Raw genomic sequence first — 18511 nt, 5'->3', positions numbered from 1 at the left:
TTTCATGCAGAGGCGTTGGTATCTTCCTCCCTGGGGTGGAGAGCAATGGGGCCGAACGCAGCAAGCAGACTTGTGGGAAAAATGTGGCCACGGCACAGTATCACAATGGCCTCGTCTTGTAAGCGGCGTCGTGGGATCTGTTTAACATTGGGAAGCCGACGAGTTGACCGGATGTCTCCGCTAAAGAGTGACGTGGCAAATGGCCCCAAGGACTCTGCAGGGGGCAGCGGGAGCGGATTTTCACCTTTTCTGCGTTTCCACGAAATTTTGCACTTTTTTTCTGGGCGTGGCGGCACACGCCTGTAGTCTGGCTCGTGAACTGCGCTGGGATAATATGTACGAGGCGCCACATGAAAGGGGCAGCGAAGTGGCGTCTATAAAAGACACCCATATGCAGGGATAGCTTTAGGGCAGTGCAGAAAATAGGTTGCGACCTATCTGTGAAAAGTTGATTCACTCGCTTGGATGAGTTTTACATGCAAACAGAAGAGAAACTCAACAAAAATACCAAGCATGGTCCTCTATATAACAAGGCTTGAATCAGCAATGCTGTCAAGGGTAAACAAAAAAAAATTATTACAAAAATAATGTTTTGTTTTCTATAGGGGCGTTCATGGAAATTGCATTTCACAATCGCTGAGGAACCAGACAAGCTGGAAGGGAGCCAGGTGGTGACCTGGTGCCAATAATTCTCCAAGCTCTGCAGTCTTCCCTGTATCAAGATGTGTTCAGCCAATTCATGAGTATTAATACATGTGGGAGCAAACCGGAGCAACTGGAGAAAACTAAACCATGTGAGGGTGCACCACTCTATCCCATACAGAAGGGACACAAATGGAGATTAGTCAACACTTTGCTGTACCGCATGGCACCTCGACGCTCACTGGAAGGACGGTTCGCAAAAGTTGTGCGATCCATCAACCCTTGTTACCTCAACAGTGCTGGATCACAAGTGTATGCCACCAGCACCTGGCATTAAATAAATGCCACGTATTTACATGTTTACGAACTATGTAGGTATGCTGGGAAACGTACGTAAGGTACTTGGGAATAAATACAACATTTTACTATGTTTTCAATCATTAATGCACTCATTTTATATACAAGAAATCCACAAGCAATTAGGCAAGGCTTTAAAGACCTGTTATCACGATTTCGCAAACTGATTTAAACAAATATTTAGGAGATTCGTCTCATTTTTCGGAAAACACAGTGGCGGGACGATCGCGAGGGCTCAAGGCCACTGGCTACCGGGACGCAGGACAGAATTGGGGGTGGTGCGGTAGGTTTCGGAGGCGAGGGGGGGGGGGGGTTTGTTGGGGGGAGGCAACGTTTCTCAGTGGCGCTGCTAATTAGAGATTTGTTTCTGAGCCCCGCAGTGAAAACATGCAGCCGCTAAAGTAAACGAGCGGGGCTTATCTCTGCCGCCCTTATCCAAACCTCCCCCCCCCCCCGCCCGCCATGGCCCCGCCGGCCGAGCCCTTTCCCATTAATTAGCGATTAGGCTGCCGTCGCCGTCTGGGATGATATCGCGGCGGACGGACGGGCAGTCTGCGCCCCCGCGGACGGACGCACAGGCGGACACCGCGATACGATAACAAGTCACGAGCGAGTAGGACGAGGGTTTAAGGGGGGCCGTGAGGGGTGGGGACGGTGCTATTGGAGGGTGGCGGTAGCCGGCAGTGGCGGGGAAGTAGGGGCTACGGGAGGGGCCAATTTTTTTTTCCTAAACCCAAACTAAACACAAACGGGATTACAGAAATCCAGGCCCCAGACCAAAACCTGTGATGGAAAAGTATCAAAGTTTGTTTTTTAATCGTACAAAAAGGCAAAGAAAAGAAGATATCACGGTGTGGTCTGCTGGGCAGGCGACAGCGCTGCAGTTCAGTGCACACAGAACGCGAGCTTCTGTCTGGACTGGGGTTCAATCTCGGCTCAACGGGACCACGGGCGGGGGGTGGCCGGGGCTGAGGAAGGGAGAGGTGGCTGGCTGCCGATTCTTTCTCTGGACTGTACTGTACCACTCTGCAGAACGTTCCGGTCAAACCCGTCAAACCTCAAAACGCGCAAAATATGCACACGTGAAAAACCGCAAACAGGGGACAGAGCTTTCTGTAAATGCACGCTCAAGCCAAACCTTCTGTTTTAACAATGCTTAATCTTCAATTATAACATACAATTATTTAATTCATAATACATTATTATAGTTATTCAAAATGTGTATGAAGGTCTCAACCAGACTCAACCCTCGATTTAAGGAAAAGTTCCATGCATCTGGAAAATATTCAAATTCTTGCATGTGAATTGAAATATTTTGTAACGTGCACAACCCTGTTCAAGCACTGCCCTGTTGCCTGGGAGGTGAAGTCTTAATCACATCATCATGATCACAATAATGACTCCTACCCTCACTGGATATTCAGATTCCCCATTCCTGCACGATCCACAAGTCGTTAAACGTGCTCATTGCCAACACACACATTCAATTGTTTATTGTGTATTGTCAGCCTAAAAATGTTCCTATTTTGTGGTGCTTGGGTGGCTCAGGGGGATAACATAATGTCAGAGAACTGAGCCCACATTGCTAAGATCCATGACTTTCAATACCTTTAGCCACCCATGCTTAAACCGGGTTCTCAAGCATAGCGAGTTAATGGTTCTCAGCTTGGTATTCAATGACTGCACAACAGCCCATCGTGTTAAATGCGGTTCGTCACTTACTTTGACATATTTCGTCAATGCGAATGAACATTTTTTTTTTTTAAGTGTGCCCCTAGTTGGGATAAAGAGGCCCATTCAAGAAACTTCAGCAGCACTTCAATGACATCACATTTTCTGGGGCCATTCTTTGACACAAGGTGGCACAGGACGATAACCACTACTAACCAGAGTTGAAGTTACTCAGTCGAGCACAGAGCTTGTGTGGCTGTACAAACAGGCAGTGGGTATGAGGGGTACGAGAGTACGTCGGTGTGTCGATGTGTCGGTGGGGCAGGAAACGTGGGCATGGCTTGGAATGCCACCTGTCCCGGTTTTCCCAAAGGTTGCATCCCAGGGAAATCTGTAAAGTCTCCCTTGATAGTAAAATTCCTCGTCTGTCAGTTGCGTAATTAAAATCTTTATTTGAACTGGAGGAATCAGATGAGCTATGACGCTCATTTTCACAGATATCTAAGTCAGGGGTGGGTCAGCAAGTTACAACAAATACAAAAAGAAAACAAGAGCAGTGCTAAATAGAGAAAAGAAAAGTCACTAAAAATAAATAAAGTATATAAGTACAAATTTAAAAAGAACAAACATTCCTGACGATTTTTCAACACTAAATGCAAGCTAGGGCAAGGCAGCAAAACAACAACAAATAATACACCACTCAAGATAATGTATTAATGTGTACTATACCCTCTCTTCCGGTATTGGGAGACAAACTTCTTTCCATAATAGATCCGGTTTTTTTCAACATTCGGTAGAGCTTGGGGGTGGGGGGTGCACGTGAGTGCGCACTCACGTAGTCGGGCAGCGAGGGGCTCCCGTCCTCGCCCAGGGATGCGCCGTGCATCTGTGTCGCCTGCTCCAGCACCTTGTTGTGTTTCCGTGACAGCAGTTCCAGGAGGCTGCTCGTCAAACCGCGCACGATACAACACGACCATCGCATCGTTCGTTGGGTTGCCGCGATACCAAATTTCGAGATACAATATGATACGATGTAAATTTTCGTGATACGACAATTATCGCGATGTCAGTTTCCCATCACTCAGCATATGCATTTCACATTTTTGTTGAAGTGTTTTTGTGCTATTCTGTAGTTCAGTATGAACAAAGATTACCTAAAGTTCTTCAGCTGCAGATCACTCAATACAAGGCTGCCATAACTTTATAGTTGCCAGTAACGCAAGATATAAATCATGAAAGCTACCTCTATAATAGTCTAGGCCTTCTTTCAGTCGTGGTGCAGTAAAAGCAAGCCTGTTAAATCGATAGTACAGATATTTATAACCTAAAGTTATTTTGCCTAAAATGTGTCAGCAAAAACGACTTTTTTAATAAAGGAGTTATAATACGATGATAAAACAGATTAAATGATTATCCTTAGATCGTCATGATAAAGTGTAGTATTGACATATTGCGGGAACCATTATTGCATGGCGCAGTAGTCACGTGGGCGACAGTACAGGCCAAACTTGGGCTTTTGTGTTTACGAGAGCGTATAAACAAAAAGAACCCCAACACTGCCGCAAAAGAAAGGGAGAACATGTATATTTACATGCGCTAACACACATGTGTATATAATCATTTACGCACGCACAAACACGCGTGCACATGCGTTACTACTTTTTGGGTGAAATGTTTTTATACAAATAATTGAATTGTCAGTCATTCACTGCGAAGAAAAGGAGCGAGTGTTTACTTAAGATGCACCCTGCTTTAAAAGAGACTTCTCCCGCAATAAAACTGGACAATGTAGGACAAGAGTGAGGGGGACTGGAGTCGTTTTTTTTATTCTTCCAAAACGGGATGCACGCCACGGCCCTGAATATCCTTTAAAAAGCACAAAGAATGAGATTTCCTCAACATAACGGTCATGGCAACAGGGAAACATGACCCTCCATAGGGCTCAACAGTCCGACAGTAGCCAAGTCGGATCTTGTGTTGTTTTGGATATTTTTTTCTCTCTCTTCTGAAGGTTATTCCCATGCACGGTGTCTAAAATAAACTGAAAGCTGGCTGTGGAATTCCTTTAGTATCGTCACCACCTCCACCACCGTCGCCACCTCAAGTTGTCGCATGAGTGGTGTGCCGTTCATGTGATGATCACCAGGGGTTGTGACGCTAATTATCCCAAAGCTGCTGAAAGCCTCCGTGTTTATTGACTTTTCCAAAGTAGTGAGAGAAATAGCTCGGCTTACACATATTGAAATGTATTTGTTTGAGTTGAGTAGGTTCCCATTTTCTAATTCGGCATTGTTTCCCTTCAACAGCTACCGCTGGCGTTGTGTGCGGTGATTAATACGTTGTTTTTGAAAGCTTGTTCCTGATTTTAACTGTTACTGGATAGAATCTGTCAAGCATTGCTTACTTCATCTAAAAAAGTATTCACTACATTCAAAATGCATCCATGCATCTATATATATATACAACATATGCATGTTTTCCTGTTTGCAATTTGGGAATGTTTTTTTTGGAAAGGTTGATACATAGGATTAATACTTTTGTTTTTCCAAACCTGATTAGAATAAATGGCACTTATTTTGAATCATCCCCCTTAAGCTTCACAACTTGGCGTAAATTAATTTGGGATTATAAAGCAATGTCTTAAATAAATGACTAATTCCTTTGTTAAGTATTTTTTTTATTTTGCATCTTGAGATAAAAATTCATGCATGTCCAATGGGCTGTTCTAACTCTAAATCACAGAAACTTACTTGATGTGCTGCTAGCTAAATACCATACAATTTCGATTTACATCGCGTTTAAACGCCAACGCATTTCAATATGTTCATTGAGGATAGAGCAGATGGCTCATGCTCACAATAATCTCACAACAACAACAGCTCACAACCTCCGAGTGATTCACAAACCTGACCTTTAAGACAGGAGACTAGAGACGTGCATCACCACCACACCTGGCTACGGCAACATCCACACATGCGGTGTCATTGTTCATTCTGAACAGAAGCAGCGGCACATCCGAGGCACTGAATACACTACAATGAGCAGCAGGGCCGAACCTCATGATGCGCTGGGCAGCATACTGATGCAGCGAGTGGAACTGGGCAGACATATTGGCGAGGGCAGCCAGGCAGTTGGTGTGCAGATATTTGTCCTACAGTCACACGATGGAAACAACACATTGATGAAAAGGCACCAAAAGCTATATTACACATGTACTCACATGCAAACGGAATGGTTCTCCGAATTAAAGCACCGTATCTGGATACCACTCTTCGTATTTTACGAAAAAACATTCACATAATTTTGCTTAGATAACGATTTACAGCTGTGCCGATAAAAAAAATAGGGTCTACCAATATGACCTCCCAGTGTAAGGGATTCAACAAGATGAATCAGGACAGGGGGCGGAGCAGGGGGTGGAAGAGAATGTTACGAGAGTTGCGCCGCCGTCTGGCATTTGAGCGCCACCGCACGGCGCTGCCGTCACAACAAAGGAAGCGATTGGTGCCAGTTCGGTGGGCGGGGGGGAGGAGTGAGGATGTAGGAGACATGGGGGACATTGGAGAGCAGTGGACAGAGTAATATTGCATGGCTCATGGGACACACAAACCGCCAAGATGTGTTCCCGAAATATAATAAGTTGTGAGGGCAGCACGAAAGAAAAGTAACTTTGTTCCTTCTGACAAATACAGCTCAATGCTATTGACAGATCTTAAATAAAGTTCATAGTGTGGGAAACGAACAAGCTTCTTTCTTGAAATGGCTCATCAGTAAAGCAGACGAACAAAGAGAGCTCACAGACATAACCATATTCCACTAAAGTATTTTCAATACACTTGTAAATGGGTGTGAATGAATGAATATCCTAAACGAGGCTGAAGCATGTTGCAAATCTTTTAATGCAAGAGTGCACAACTTTGGTCTTCGATGGCTGCATTCTTCAAAGTTTTATTTATAAATTAAATCTCCAACCACTTTACAGCTAAAAACTATGAACAAACGTACACTTCATAAAACTGTGAATGAAATTAATTGTTCAATTCGATAACTGAGAGCTCAAATTCAGTCTTCTCTCAAGCATTCACCGAAGCTTTGAATGAAGAAACGCTCAACATGTGGCTGACAGCGGAAGACCACACTTGGATTACCAGTGGCTGCTAAAACCTACGTGTGAAACAGAGAGCTCAGTTGGAACGAAACCAGAAGACATTGGCGGCCCTTGAGAACCGGAGTTGTGCACGGAAATCGTTGCTTTTGCAGCATGCACACAAGGCCCTGTCGCGTTGGCACTAGTTCAGAGCGATCGCACTAGGAAGTCGGGGGGGGCAAGTGGGGGGCTCCGATAAAATCGGTCGTGGTGACACACACACGAGCGACTGACCCGCGTGCGCGTCATGTTGTACTGGATGGTGCGGATGACGACCAGTATGAGGAGGCTGCCCAGGGAGATCTCGGAGAGTGCGCGCTCTGTGTACCACGGCACGTTCCTCAGCATCTGTGACACACGAGAGAGTGCATGCGACAGTCGGCACACAATCGTGAAAAATTATTATAAATGGACGGAATGTGATATTGGAAGGTGTCTTGTGTTGGTTGTATATGAGGTATCCATCGGTAGAAAGATCAGAAGTTGTTCTGGGGTGGCACCCTTGTGGAAGTTTGTTGGCATGGCGATATCTCACAACAGCATCTTGAGATGAGATGCTGTATAATTTAAAGCTGAATTATAATTGTATTGTACACAGAGGGGCTGGAAGGATGAATTGTGTCTCAAACTGTGGATGCTGGGTTGGGCATTTGTGATCCACATATAATTTTTGATAACAAGTGAGAATAAAAACAAAACTATGAAAAAAATAAACAAAATATTTTGCGATAGCCAGCTGACCTAAAGGAATTGGCCTTGATTGGTCCTCCCTTGTCATACCTGCTGCTGTTTAAATTTCACGTGAAGTGCAATAATGTACCAGTATTAAGGAACAATAAAAACAGCGCTGCTTTGGTTTACTGTAATTAGCTTCAGTGAAGTTGCTGGGTTTGCGGCCATTATAAACCGAAATGAATAATTAAAAAAGCACTTTGGTGGCGGCGCACACACTCACCACCTCGTGCACCGAGCAGTTGAACGCGTCGTCCTCGCTCATGATGAGCAACACGATGAGCGACATGTACACGTGGTGCGAGTTCTTCTGTTCGGCGTGGTACAGCGTCTGCAGGATGGGCAGCACCTGTCGCACACAAAAATAAACCCCAGCAACCACAAAGCATTAGAAGACAAAGACCGCCCCCGAACCCCCTGTATAGCACATTAAGAGACTGTAGGGGCAAGTGCTGTGCACGAGCCCCTATGAAGGCCACCAGAGCACATGAGAGGGTTGGTGGCCAGCACCACGCCTGGCCGCCTTTGTCTCATTGTCTCCCTAGTGGCGACATTTACACATTGCACCAGGTACTCATTTAAGGCCAAGTCGCCCTTGACCAGTTCAAATAAATCGTCATTGGCGTTGGCCGTGAGCGGGAGTCAAAATGGGGTTACCGAGTTCGTAGCGCAGCGCGCTAACCATTACACTACCACTTTTCACTAACAAAGCATTTTATACACACACATACAACAAGTATATTAGAATACATGTTTCTTCAATGCTCCAATAAAAAAGTGGGCTATTATACGGCTTAAACAGGTTACAAAAAAACAGCAAGTTAACATCTACGAAATAACTGCCCGTTTAATCATTACATATTTTTGCTCGGGAAAGAGTAGGTGTAATAATTTAGCATCGTACGATTTCCCAAACTCGACCCCTCGTGACCTCCCGTGATCCACCTGTCACCATCGCCAGTATTCTATGAATACAAATGAATCTGAAATACATTAAAAATTCGCCTGTGGCCAGATCAGCTGGAATGCACCCAATTCGCGAAATTGCGGAAGCCAAGCAAGGACTGAACCTGGACAGCACTTGGGACACACAGAACGGGTGTTAGATGCCACTATGTGGCTATGGCGTGGGCACTGAAAGGGACTGCAGCAAAATCTACGCCCTGTTAGACTGTACCATGGTTCCTACGACTCCACCTCCCGACCATGTCATTGCGAGCGATCGACCGTGCGATTGCTGTGCACGTTCCGGGCGGCGTGCTTGCGTGCGTGCGTGCGTGTGTCTCACCAGCGTCTCGGTGTCGGTGCGTGCCAGCACATAAGTGCGCACGTTGGTGTTCTGATGCAGCAGCAGATAGAGGAAGAGAGTGGCCTCGTCGGTGCCTTGCCGCTCGCACAGCGCCGTGTACAGGCTGTTGAAGTTGATCTGGAATGTGGGCTGCTCCTGCGGCGCTTTGTCTGTTATGATATTCAGGTCGAGTCAAAAAATACCTCGGGTCAATTATTCGGCCAATCAAATGTATTTTTGTTTTATGTACAGCAATCTGTCTCAATCCAATAACTGGATGAAGGCCTCCCCACACCGTGTCGGCCATTTGGGTTGTTTTGACCATACTTTAACTGCGTTCGTCTGTGTGGGTTGCATTAAGCGTGGGAGGTGGGGAGCGTTGACGTGGGAGCATAAAAACAGAGTAGAATGGATATGGATACAATGCTGGCCGCAACATAACGCCACAGCCTAGAACAACCTGTAATGACCTAAGCATGGTGATCGCGAAGCGTGGTGAAGTACGGTAAAAACACCCCCCATGACCGATGTAGCATGGGCGAGGCTTTCATCCGGCAATAAACTGACAATGGAATTTACATCACATAACATGTATGGGCACCTAAGGAGATGTAAAGTTTACGTGCAATACCGACACCGAATTCCAACGCGTTCCACCTGGCTGCGAGTGTGGCAGTTGAGACTGTATGCAAGTTTAACTTCTTTCGCACCGTACGTAGCCAAGCGTGCTAATCGAATTGCACACCTTGCGTGTTGTGGAAGGACAAGAGCGCTCGGCGATATGGGTTGGCCTGCTCCTCTGTCTCGCTCAGGTTCATCAGCGCCAGCAGTAACAAGAGGCTCTGATTGGCCAGCGGCGAGGACCCCTCAGCGTGCTGCTGCGGGGCGGCCAGTTTGCCGCCTGACGCCGCACCGCCCAACGTCAGCACGGTCCACAGTCCAGCTGAAGAGAAAGAAAATAACAACACGACATATATCTATATAAAACTATTAATTTATTGATGTTTGTCATTTATCTCATAATGCGAGCAACACAAAGTAGTTCAAGAATCAGCAATACACAAAAGCAAAAAAAAATAATATTTCTCAACAAAAAGTCTTTATGAAGAGAGGGAGGTAACCTGACCTGGAAAGCAGGCAAACACACGACATGGCCCATTATGATTGTCCAGTACAATATCTATTAACGACGGCTGAATTGCAATATTTTCAAATTACTGTATCATCATACTACTATTAATGATCATGAAGGTTGCTTGTCCATCATTCTGCTTTTTTTTAAACATGCATTGCTGTGTATATTTTCTATGTGATTTATGTACTTCTGTTAGCTTCCACCATGTGTATGAACATTATTTTTGGATAATACACTCATGAAAAGCCTCCCTCTTCGTGCCAGTCACGGGGTTTGTTGACCTTGTCATTCTGAGACCCGCTGTGCACACGGCCGCAGTGACAAAATTGTGCCAAAGGCACCACCAAAAACGATTGTAGAATATAGACATTGTAACAAATTCAGCACTTTAGTAAACACGGCCGCTAGCAGTCCACAAACAGCTGCAACTACCACGCTGTGGAATCATCTCATTATAAACGAAGCTCGCATGCAGCATTAGAGCGCAAGTGGAGTCCACTCACCACATTTAGCACAAAAGTCGACCTCTGTGACATCTATAAGCAGATTTAACATTAGTTTGGTGGAAGGCAAAGATGACAGGACAATTATTAACAGAAGCTATCTTCATGTATAAGTAATAAAGACCCCATCAACTTATCCATAAGAGGACTTAACCTGTTTTTTTTATTCTACGACCAATTGCATTCCGATTGTACAATCGGTCTTGTCACGTGTCAACATCATGCCAGGGACTGGCCCGGATGAATCTACCACAGAACTACTTCCTGCATCATTTCCATAGGCTTATCCTATCCCCAAAATAAGAAAATGCTGCTTTGTGCTCTATAATGGTGGTAATTCTGTGCATTATTCACTGATTTATTTATGTAATTTAGTCCTAAGCAGTCAAGTTAAAAAGCATCAACATAAAATCAAATTGTATGCGACGGTGTATGGTTGCAGTCACTGATGACCAAATCGTGAGTACCAATTCACTATCCTTGGGACGCTGGTTTGATCATAGGGAGCGAGCCAGGATATGAACCTCAAACCAACGAGCATAATTTTTCAAAACCTACAATATACACGTTCAACAATGGGCAACAATGATTCTCTGGCCTCCAGTGATTCCAACTGTCACGATTCCATTCAATGAAAGATTTGCTTTTACGATCTCTTTTGTATAATTTATCTTTTATTCTGTCGCATTTATTCAGCCTTGCTTGCACCATAATCCTTAATGTAACATGTACATATAATTCACAAATTATAAGCGATCAATTTTCACAGGCATTATTCATTACATGTGTGGTGAGAATAGAAATAGACATTAATCGTCGAAATCGATCAATCACTTTCTGATGTGTTATTAGGTTGTACGCACAGCAGAACAACACACGGCACAACGCGAAAACACATCCGTTCATTCTTCAGCACAGCCACGAAAACCCATGTAGTTGAAGCGACGTATATTGTTGCAACGCACAACGAGCGACGTAATGAAACAAAAAAGACCGCGAGGGTTCGGTGGACGTACAGGCAAGTCCCGAGAGGAGGCCGCTGCCCCGGGCATGGGCGCTGGGGCTGCTGATGTGGGGGGGACATCGCTCTTGCCTGATGAAGTGGTACATGAGGGCCTTGACCAGGCGGCTGGCCAGCTCACAGCTGCACACACGTGTCCACGTGGAGATATTGCAAAAAACGCTTCCTTAATTACACAGCCAACACGAAGAACGATTTTTATAGAAAGTAAAAAAAAAACTGCAACCGATAACAAACATTTTTTGTTTACCCAGAAAATAAAATGTTATACATCTCAAAACTATTTTTACAGGAAGGCCCCACTGTGAGCGGTTGGCAAAATTCCTTTTTTTGAGTATTTTTGTGGGTGGCAGAAAACCGGAATGCATGGAAAAAGCTCACACATACAAGAAAAACATTTAAGTGCTGTGAAGATTATTTTTTGCACTGCCTCCTAAAAACATCTCACTGCCTTGCATGTGGTTTTCTCCAGCACAATAAGCTCCATCTCCATGGCATCCACCAATCCAGCCTCGCAGTTGATGCATCGACAGACACGCCCCATTATACATGTGGGTGCAATTCTTACATATATTTTCTGTTCAACTTCCTCACGCAATAAGCTCGAATGTGTTTGACACAGACCAGGGTTCTTCAACTGGGTCACATCTAGCCTGTGAAGGCCAATAGAATGACCAACAGAGCTATGGTGTGCCAAGAAATATGGTTCAGATTAGTGAGATGAAAAAGTGACAAACAAGAGACAGATGACAAACTTGCAAACAAGAGGTGAAAATGAGCGATATGAAGGCGAGAGAAACAAGAGACAAAGGTGAGAGAGACCTGGAGGCAAGAGGTACAGATCTGTAGGTCATGTACAGATGTTATGGCATTACGATGCCACGTTTGTATGGTGAACTTCTTTTGCACCGTACATAGCCAACCGTGCTAATCGGAGGTACACTGGAAAATATAATTGAAGGATCCTAATATAGCGTATATAAAATTTAATTAAACCACCCAAGTGAATGCCAACAGTGCCCTGCTATGTAATTGGACTGCATTTGGTGAATGACTTATGTTTAGGCTAGTGCCCACTCACCTGCGCCCCTGCGTGAAGAGGTAGTAGAGGGGCCCATCCCGCACCACGTGCCGCTGGTGCAGCTGTGCCGCCAGCAGCACCATCAACGTCGTAACCGCCTCCAGGTGAATGCAGTACGTGATGTCCCTGGGGGGCACAAACAGGATTGGTACCACTACCCCATGGCACCCACTATACACCACGAGCCGCCACCCCCAAAACTCAGCACCGCACCACCGACCAGTAATGCTTAGCAGGACATGACCTCAATGGCTTCAGTTCTTTCCATTCGGTTCCAATTAAATTTCTCATGGCATAATGTGAATTCCAGCTATAATATCATGTCCATCTGGCTTCACAATATGCTGTTACCGTACATTGTCTTCCCAATACTGTACGATTACCAGCACACTCTGTCCACTCATTAGACTCTCTGAAAGGACACCCATCACCAAGCGCAGGTTGCACGTAAAGATTCAATTACCCTAGCGATTCGATAAACCATTGCAATTCAGGGTCAATCTTGTTTCTAGTTCCTTCCGTTGTGTTTATAGTTATGTCCATGCCATGAGCTTAAACGTAACATTAGCATATTAAATACATATAATTTCAATAGTCACTCTCACACAAACAATTCAATGCATGTATGGTAGTAATATGTTATCCTTATTAATCAATGTATTGCCGCATGCCAAATGTCAACCCTGCAGCCGTTGGCCGTGCAGCAGCTGCCCCCTAACGGTCCTGTTTTGTATCTGCAAGTGAAGGTGCTCTCAAGTGGTTAAACTTCAACCTTGCTGCAGTCATCTGCCTCCAATGGGACTTGTAGATTTTAATTTTCATGGAATATTTCTAGACAAGCCGCCGTGTTATAATTTTCACTGATTCATGTCCTTGATTCAAGTGAGATATACTGAGATCCTTTCATGCACTTGCAAGTGGCCAACTAGGAACCGTATCACTGTAGAGCTACTAGTACTTTAAGTATATTTGCAGGTTACATTCGAGTAACCATAGCTGAACAGCAAAATAATTGTACTTTTAATACGAGAACATTTAGTTTGGATTTGGCCTATGACACTGGTCGTATAGCTAAATTATCGCTTGTGAATGATGACATCACGGGTCAATTAAAATGACTGTTACAGAATAAATTTGGTAATAATTAGCAGTATAAATAACTGGGCAGCTGTCATGGGAATGCAGAAGAAATTAGCAAACGCTACAGAATAGTACGGAGGTCAGTGTGTTTGTCATGGCATAAACCTCACATCTGAGCAATTAGCCACAATTTTCAAGTGACTTACAGCAGAGGTACTTCAATGATGAGGTGAATAAGGTGCAAGACCATGTCCTCCAGCAGAGAGCCACCTTCACTTTCACTTTCTGCAGGACACGAGGCACAGAGCAGAGTGAATCCTAACCGTCTTGTCATTGAAGGTATTTTAATTATGTTTGGAATGTGAAGGGAAACAGGCTTATCCCAATTCACAGTTTTTAAGTGACAACTTGTGTGTACATGTACTCAGCCCTTTGTCAAGCCACTGCTGGAAGGCCTCCGCACGCCATGTGAGTCGGTGGGATTATTTGACCGTACTTTGCTACACTAGTCAGTGCGGGTTGGTAAAAGTGGGGAACATAGATGCAGGAGCACAGGATAATAATCGATTTTGTTGTGCTGAGTATGAGCTCTCTGCTGCCCACAACTATAAAAACTAAAATATTTTTTTCACCAGATAAGATCCACTGAGCTACATAGCTCGCTTTCAGAAGCCACCTGGCCACAAATAATAGCTCAACGAAGTTGCTTATCACGTGCAAATGTATAGTAGCCAATTACTTGAAATGCATGTTTCTAAATGTGGAGGGAAAAACGGGAAGACCCGGAGAAAAAAATGCACGTGACCATGGGGATAAAAATGCAAACTCCAAATATACAGACGTCAGGGTCTGGAATGAACCCACGAGTTCCTATATACTAGACGAGGTAGTTAACATCTCGGCAGCTCCACTGCCTATAACAACATGTTACACACGGTGGTCGCCCATCCAAGCACGATACAAAGATCAATCCTGCTTAGCTTCCAAGATCTGACAAAATCAGGTGCGTTTCAGGCAAAGCGATCAAAGGCTACTTCCAAAATGAGACCTTTTAAATTGCTGGGTCATGCCTTCCTTCAAATGAATGGGCATTACCAGCATCCGAATAATCTTGAGTAGCCTTTATTTAACCAGGAGATGACGACTCACCTAGGCAGGAGCCTGGAGTGACAGGGCTGTAGGTGAAGTGCATCGTAAGCTCCTCCTCGCTCGTGTGGCTCTGGAGTGCCTTGATGAGGCAGCGCACAATAAACAGGGCATTGTGCGCCTGCCAGATAAACAGCTCACTGGTAGGAGGGGGAACAGGGAACAGACCGGAAAGCAGGATTGGACGGCAGTGGCGACAACAAAAATACAAAGATTCCCCCATTGTAGCCTTAACAGACTTTTTGGTCAAGTGCTGTTAGTGAGTAGCACCCATTAAGGCTGAAACGGTACACGAGGGGGTGGGTGGGTGACCAGCACCACGCCCGACCGCCTTTGTCTCCCTCATGGCGATGTTTACACATCACACCAGGTACTTATTTGAGGCTGAGTCGACCTAGGGGAGGCCCAGGACAGGTTAAAATAATCATTGCTGGTGTTGGTCGTGAGTGGGAATCGAACTCGGGTCGCCGGGTTCGTTGAGCAGCACGCTAACTGCTACACTACCACTCCCCTGAACAACATGACGTGCACACACATCCCATAATTCAGACGCTCGCTCAGTGTTTGTCTAGTGTGCATACAGCGTCTGTGGACTGACAGCACTATGGCATTTCATTGTAGATCATGTTTGCCGTATTACTTTTTAGTCAATTTGAAGGGATTTTCTCAGAAAAATGTGCAAACAAAGACGTCAGCGTTTAAACTGGAGTTGAACAAAAGGTCAACGGTTAAGTATTTTTGGAACTGAGTGCTCAACTGCTTAAATAGAAACAAAAAAAATAATCCCTCTTTTAGTCTCAACTTTAAATATAAAAACTAACAAGTTTGACTTCACAATTATTCTTTGGTTTTTTCGGTAAAGTCACGTATAAAAATAAAATAATAAATTAAATAATAGCATACGACGTTTCGATTGCAACACAAGCAATCATCATCAGGTATAATGAAATAGCGACATAGAATATAACCAGAAAACTATAGACAGACATATAAGCAGACAGATATCACCAAGATACATAGAGAGAGCAACCCAGGTACAGAGAGAGGTGATCGTCTCTGTACCTGGGTTGCTCTCTCTATGTATCTTGGTGATATCTGTCTGCTTATATGTCTGTCTATAGTTTTCTGGTTATATTCTATGTCGCTATTTCATTATACCTGATGATGATTGCTTGTGTTGCAATCGAAACGTCGTATGCTATTATTTAATTTATTATTTTATTTTTATACGTGACTTTACCGAAAAAACCAAAGAATAATTCCTGCAGTCGCGAAAGCTCCAAAATTAAGATTGACTTCACAATGTGTGAGCAATCAGAAGTCAGACTCATTGGGGCCACTGGCAACTGGCAAAACCTGGTGTGGCTCTATAGATCAGTGTAAACTGAAATATAAAACACTGCGGATCACTGCGTACTCACTTTTGGCATTCTGCAGAGATTTTCAGTTCTTTGGTTCTGCTGATGAATACATTCACGAGCGCGGCAAAGTTTCCCGTGCGAGGATTGTTGTTTACTGCACAAAGCAAAACGAAGTGAACATTATGCATGAGACATGATTGTGGTTCTCACATCTATGCTTCATAAAATAAGTAGAATTTATAAATAACCAAACTGAATTTGACCACCATCGAATTCTGGAATTTGACCTCCAAGTTCTCATGTATAGTGAGCATTCAATCATAGCCTGGTGAGCAATGACTGCACAAAGAAGTAATTGTTAAAACTGTGGCATTTCTTCTTCATTTCAATCAGGCACGTTTCACAGGGCTTAATCAACAAAAGCTGTGCATTGCTACAACTCTATTTATGGGGTGACTATTTTATAACGAGACCCAGTAAATTTCAAAACGGTCTATGATTACTTTTCTTAAAATAGAAGGTCGAAATCCCAATGGATGAATTTTTTCCCAGAGGTTTGAACACACTGTTTATTTTAATATAATTTCATCTCACTCATTATTTTTACATCATCAACATCAGTCACGGTATAATCCATTGCTGGATAAAGACTTCCCATCGCCATCCACGTCTCTCACAAGTGTTATGGCACAATTCTAGATTTGAAGCTTTCGTGACTGCAAGGATTCATACTCTTAGTTTTTTCGGTAAAGTCACGTAGGTAAAAAAATGAAATAAAACTTAATAAAAATAAAATAATAAAAATCACGTTTCGGAGGCAACACAAGTCTCCGTCATCAGGTGGGACCGTCACAGCCAGATTTGCTGTATCAAGTAGCCTCACTTTTTATTATTATTTTATTTTTATTAATTTTATTTAATATTTTTTTACCTACATGACTTTACCGAAAAAACTAAGAGTATGTTATGGCACAATCCATCTTACTCTTGCAGATGAGCTCATCTCTCCATGCCCAACTTTGCAGCCTTCATTGTGAAGTTATTTAGTTCATTACCAATGGTTGCTATATATAAAATGATTGATATTCATGTTTCTGCGTTTATTTCGCCATCCAATTTTCTGAAAATATCATATATCACTGTGAAAATTCTCGGGGAGATTGTTACCCCTTGCCTATCTCTTCTCCTGCTCATATTTTGTAACATTTTTCATGCAATCGCCATGTAACTGTTCAATCTTTACAAAAAAATTCACTAATTTGTACAAAAAAAAATCATTCAGGCATTGGTTGATTCAAGTGTAAAAGTAATGTAGTAAATAATAAAATCATGGATACGTCGTGCACACAAGTGCTGATTGATCAAGCACTGTGACATTTACATGGGTGACTTACTCAGGCTCTTGCAGATTGATTCCGTGGCTTCCTCCAGAAGTCTGGAATCCGAACTGTGTAAAGCCAAGAAGTGAAATTAAACCGTGTTTAATGTGAAAAATTGGATATCCTTCAAACACAAAATAATCAACTTTGATTTTCAAACTGGAAGAGAGCCTCCATCAGTCCAGTATCCACAAAAAATACACATTCCAGCAGCGACTGCTTGAGTGCTAAACAAAATCAACTAATGAATGCATAGAAATCTGTTTCCGTCACCAAGTCAATCGTGGCTAAATTAAAATAAAAAACTGAGTTGTATATAAAATACAATAACACCCAATAACATGGTCTAAACATTGGACATGATTTTTTTAAACCTCTGATTGACCTTATTTAGAGGTCTAACATTTATCAAAGTACAGCCAGTACCTCTCAAACTAATGTGTGCCAGCTTGGTGTTTATATCATGCCTATGTCAAGAATAGCTCAATATTATTATTATGCTTGTTCACCCAGGGAGTCTCATAACTCTTTTCAGGAGGGTCTTGGCAAGTTGTTTTGGAGTGCAGGGCAATGATTGCGAGTAATTCTTCAAATTTGGCAAATTATGATCAATTAAGTAAAACTAGATGAGAGGCCCATTGAGACTAATCATCTCTTTTTTAAGGAAGATCTGGATAAGTTGTTCAAAGCCGACATTTATGAACTCAGGAGGCAGTTAAAAGAGCTCGGCTGTAATGGAGCCAGAATGAATGATTCTCAGTGCTAATTCCCAGAACTGTATAGATTTTAAGCAAGCTCTATAAAGAAACAGTTATTTAAAAAAACACTTTAAAAGATAACAAAATTAACCATATCATTATCCCAGTGACGATTGATAGTTTCCCAATGCAACTCTATTTGAAAGCTCCAAAATTAAGATTAGATCTATTTGTAAAGCACTTCAAATGCAAAAAACATGCATTAAAATA

At 43.3% G+C, this 18511-nt stretch overlaps 1 protein-coding gene across 2 annotated transcripts in view; it reads right to left on the bottom strand.

Annotated features, from left to right (window-relative positions):
* DYM (dymeclin) overlaps window positions 1-18511 on the bottom strand; it is a 33392-nt gene that overhangs the window by 10790 nt on the left and 4091 nt on the right. For both annotated transcript variants that reach the window (XM_061558385.1, XM_061558384.1), the window contains 12 exons: window positions 17559-17611; window positions 16225-16318; window positions 14807-14943; window positions 13864-13942; window positions 12578-12703; window positions 11492-11619; window positions 9583-9780; window positions 8838-9007; window positions 7773-7898; window positions 7052-7165; window positions 5727-5821; window positions 3506-3611 (listed from right to left, as the gene is read on the bottom strand). In XM_061558385.1, coding sequence (XP_061414369.1) covers window positions 3506-3611; window positions 5727-5821; window positions 7052-7165; window positions 7773-7898; window positions 8838-9007; window positions 9583-9780; window positions 11492-11619; window positions 12578-12703; window positions 13864-13942; window positions 14807-14943; window positions 16225-16318; window positions 17559-17611 — 1426 coding nt within the window. The remainder of the gene's footprint in view (window positions 1-3505; window positions 3612-5726; window positions 5822-7051; window positions 7166-7772; window positions 7899-8837; window positions 9008-9582; window positions 9781-11491; window positions 11620-12577; window positions 12704-13863; window positions 13943-14806; window positions 14944-16224; window positions 16319-17558; window positions 17612-18511) is intronic.

Source organism: Lethenteron reissneri, chromosome 24 (assembly GCF_015708825.2).
Source record: "Lethenteron reissneri isolate LAM-NWPU_2019-01 chromosome 24, ASM1570882v1, whole genome shotgun sequence".
Taxonomy (NCBI): Eukaryota; Metazoa; Chordata; class Hyperoartia; order Petromyzontiformes; family Petromyzontidae; genus Lethenteron; species Lethenteron reissneri.
Note: the sequence above shows the minus strand (reverse complement) of the source record. Positions and strands in the feature narration are given on the sequence as shown.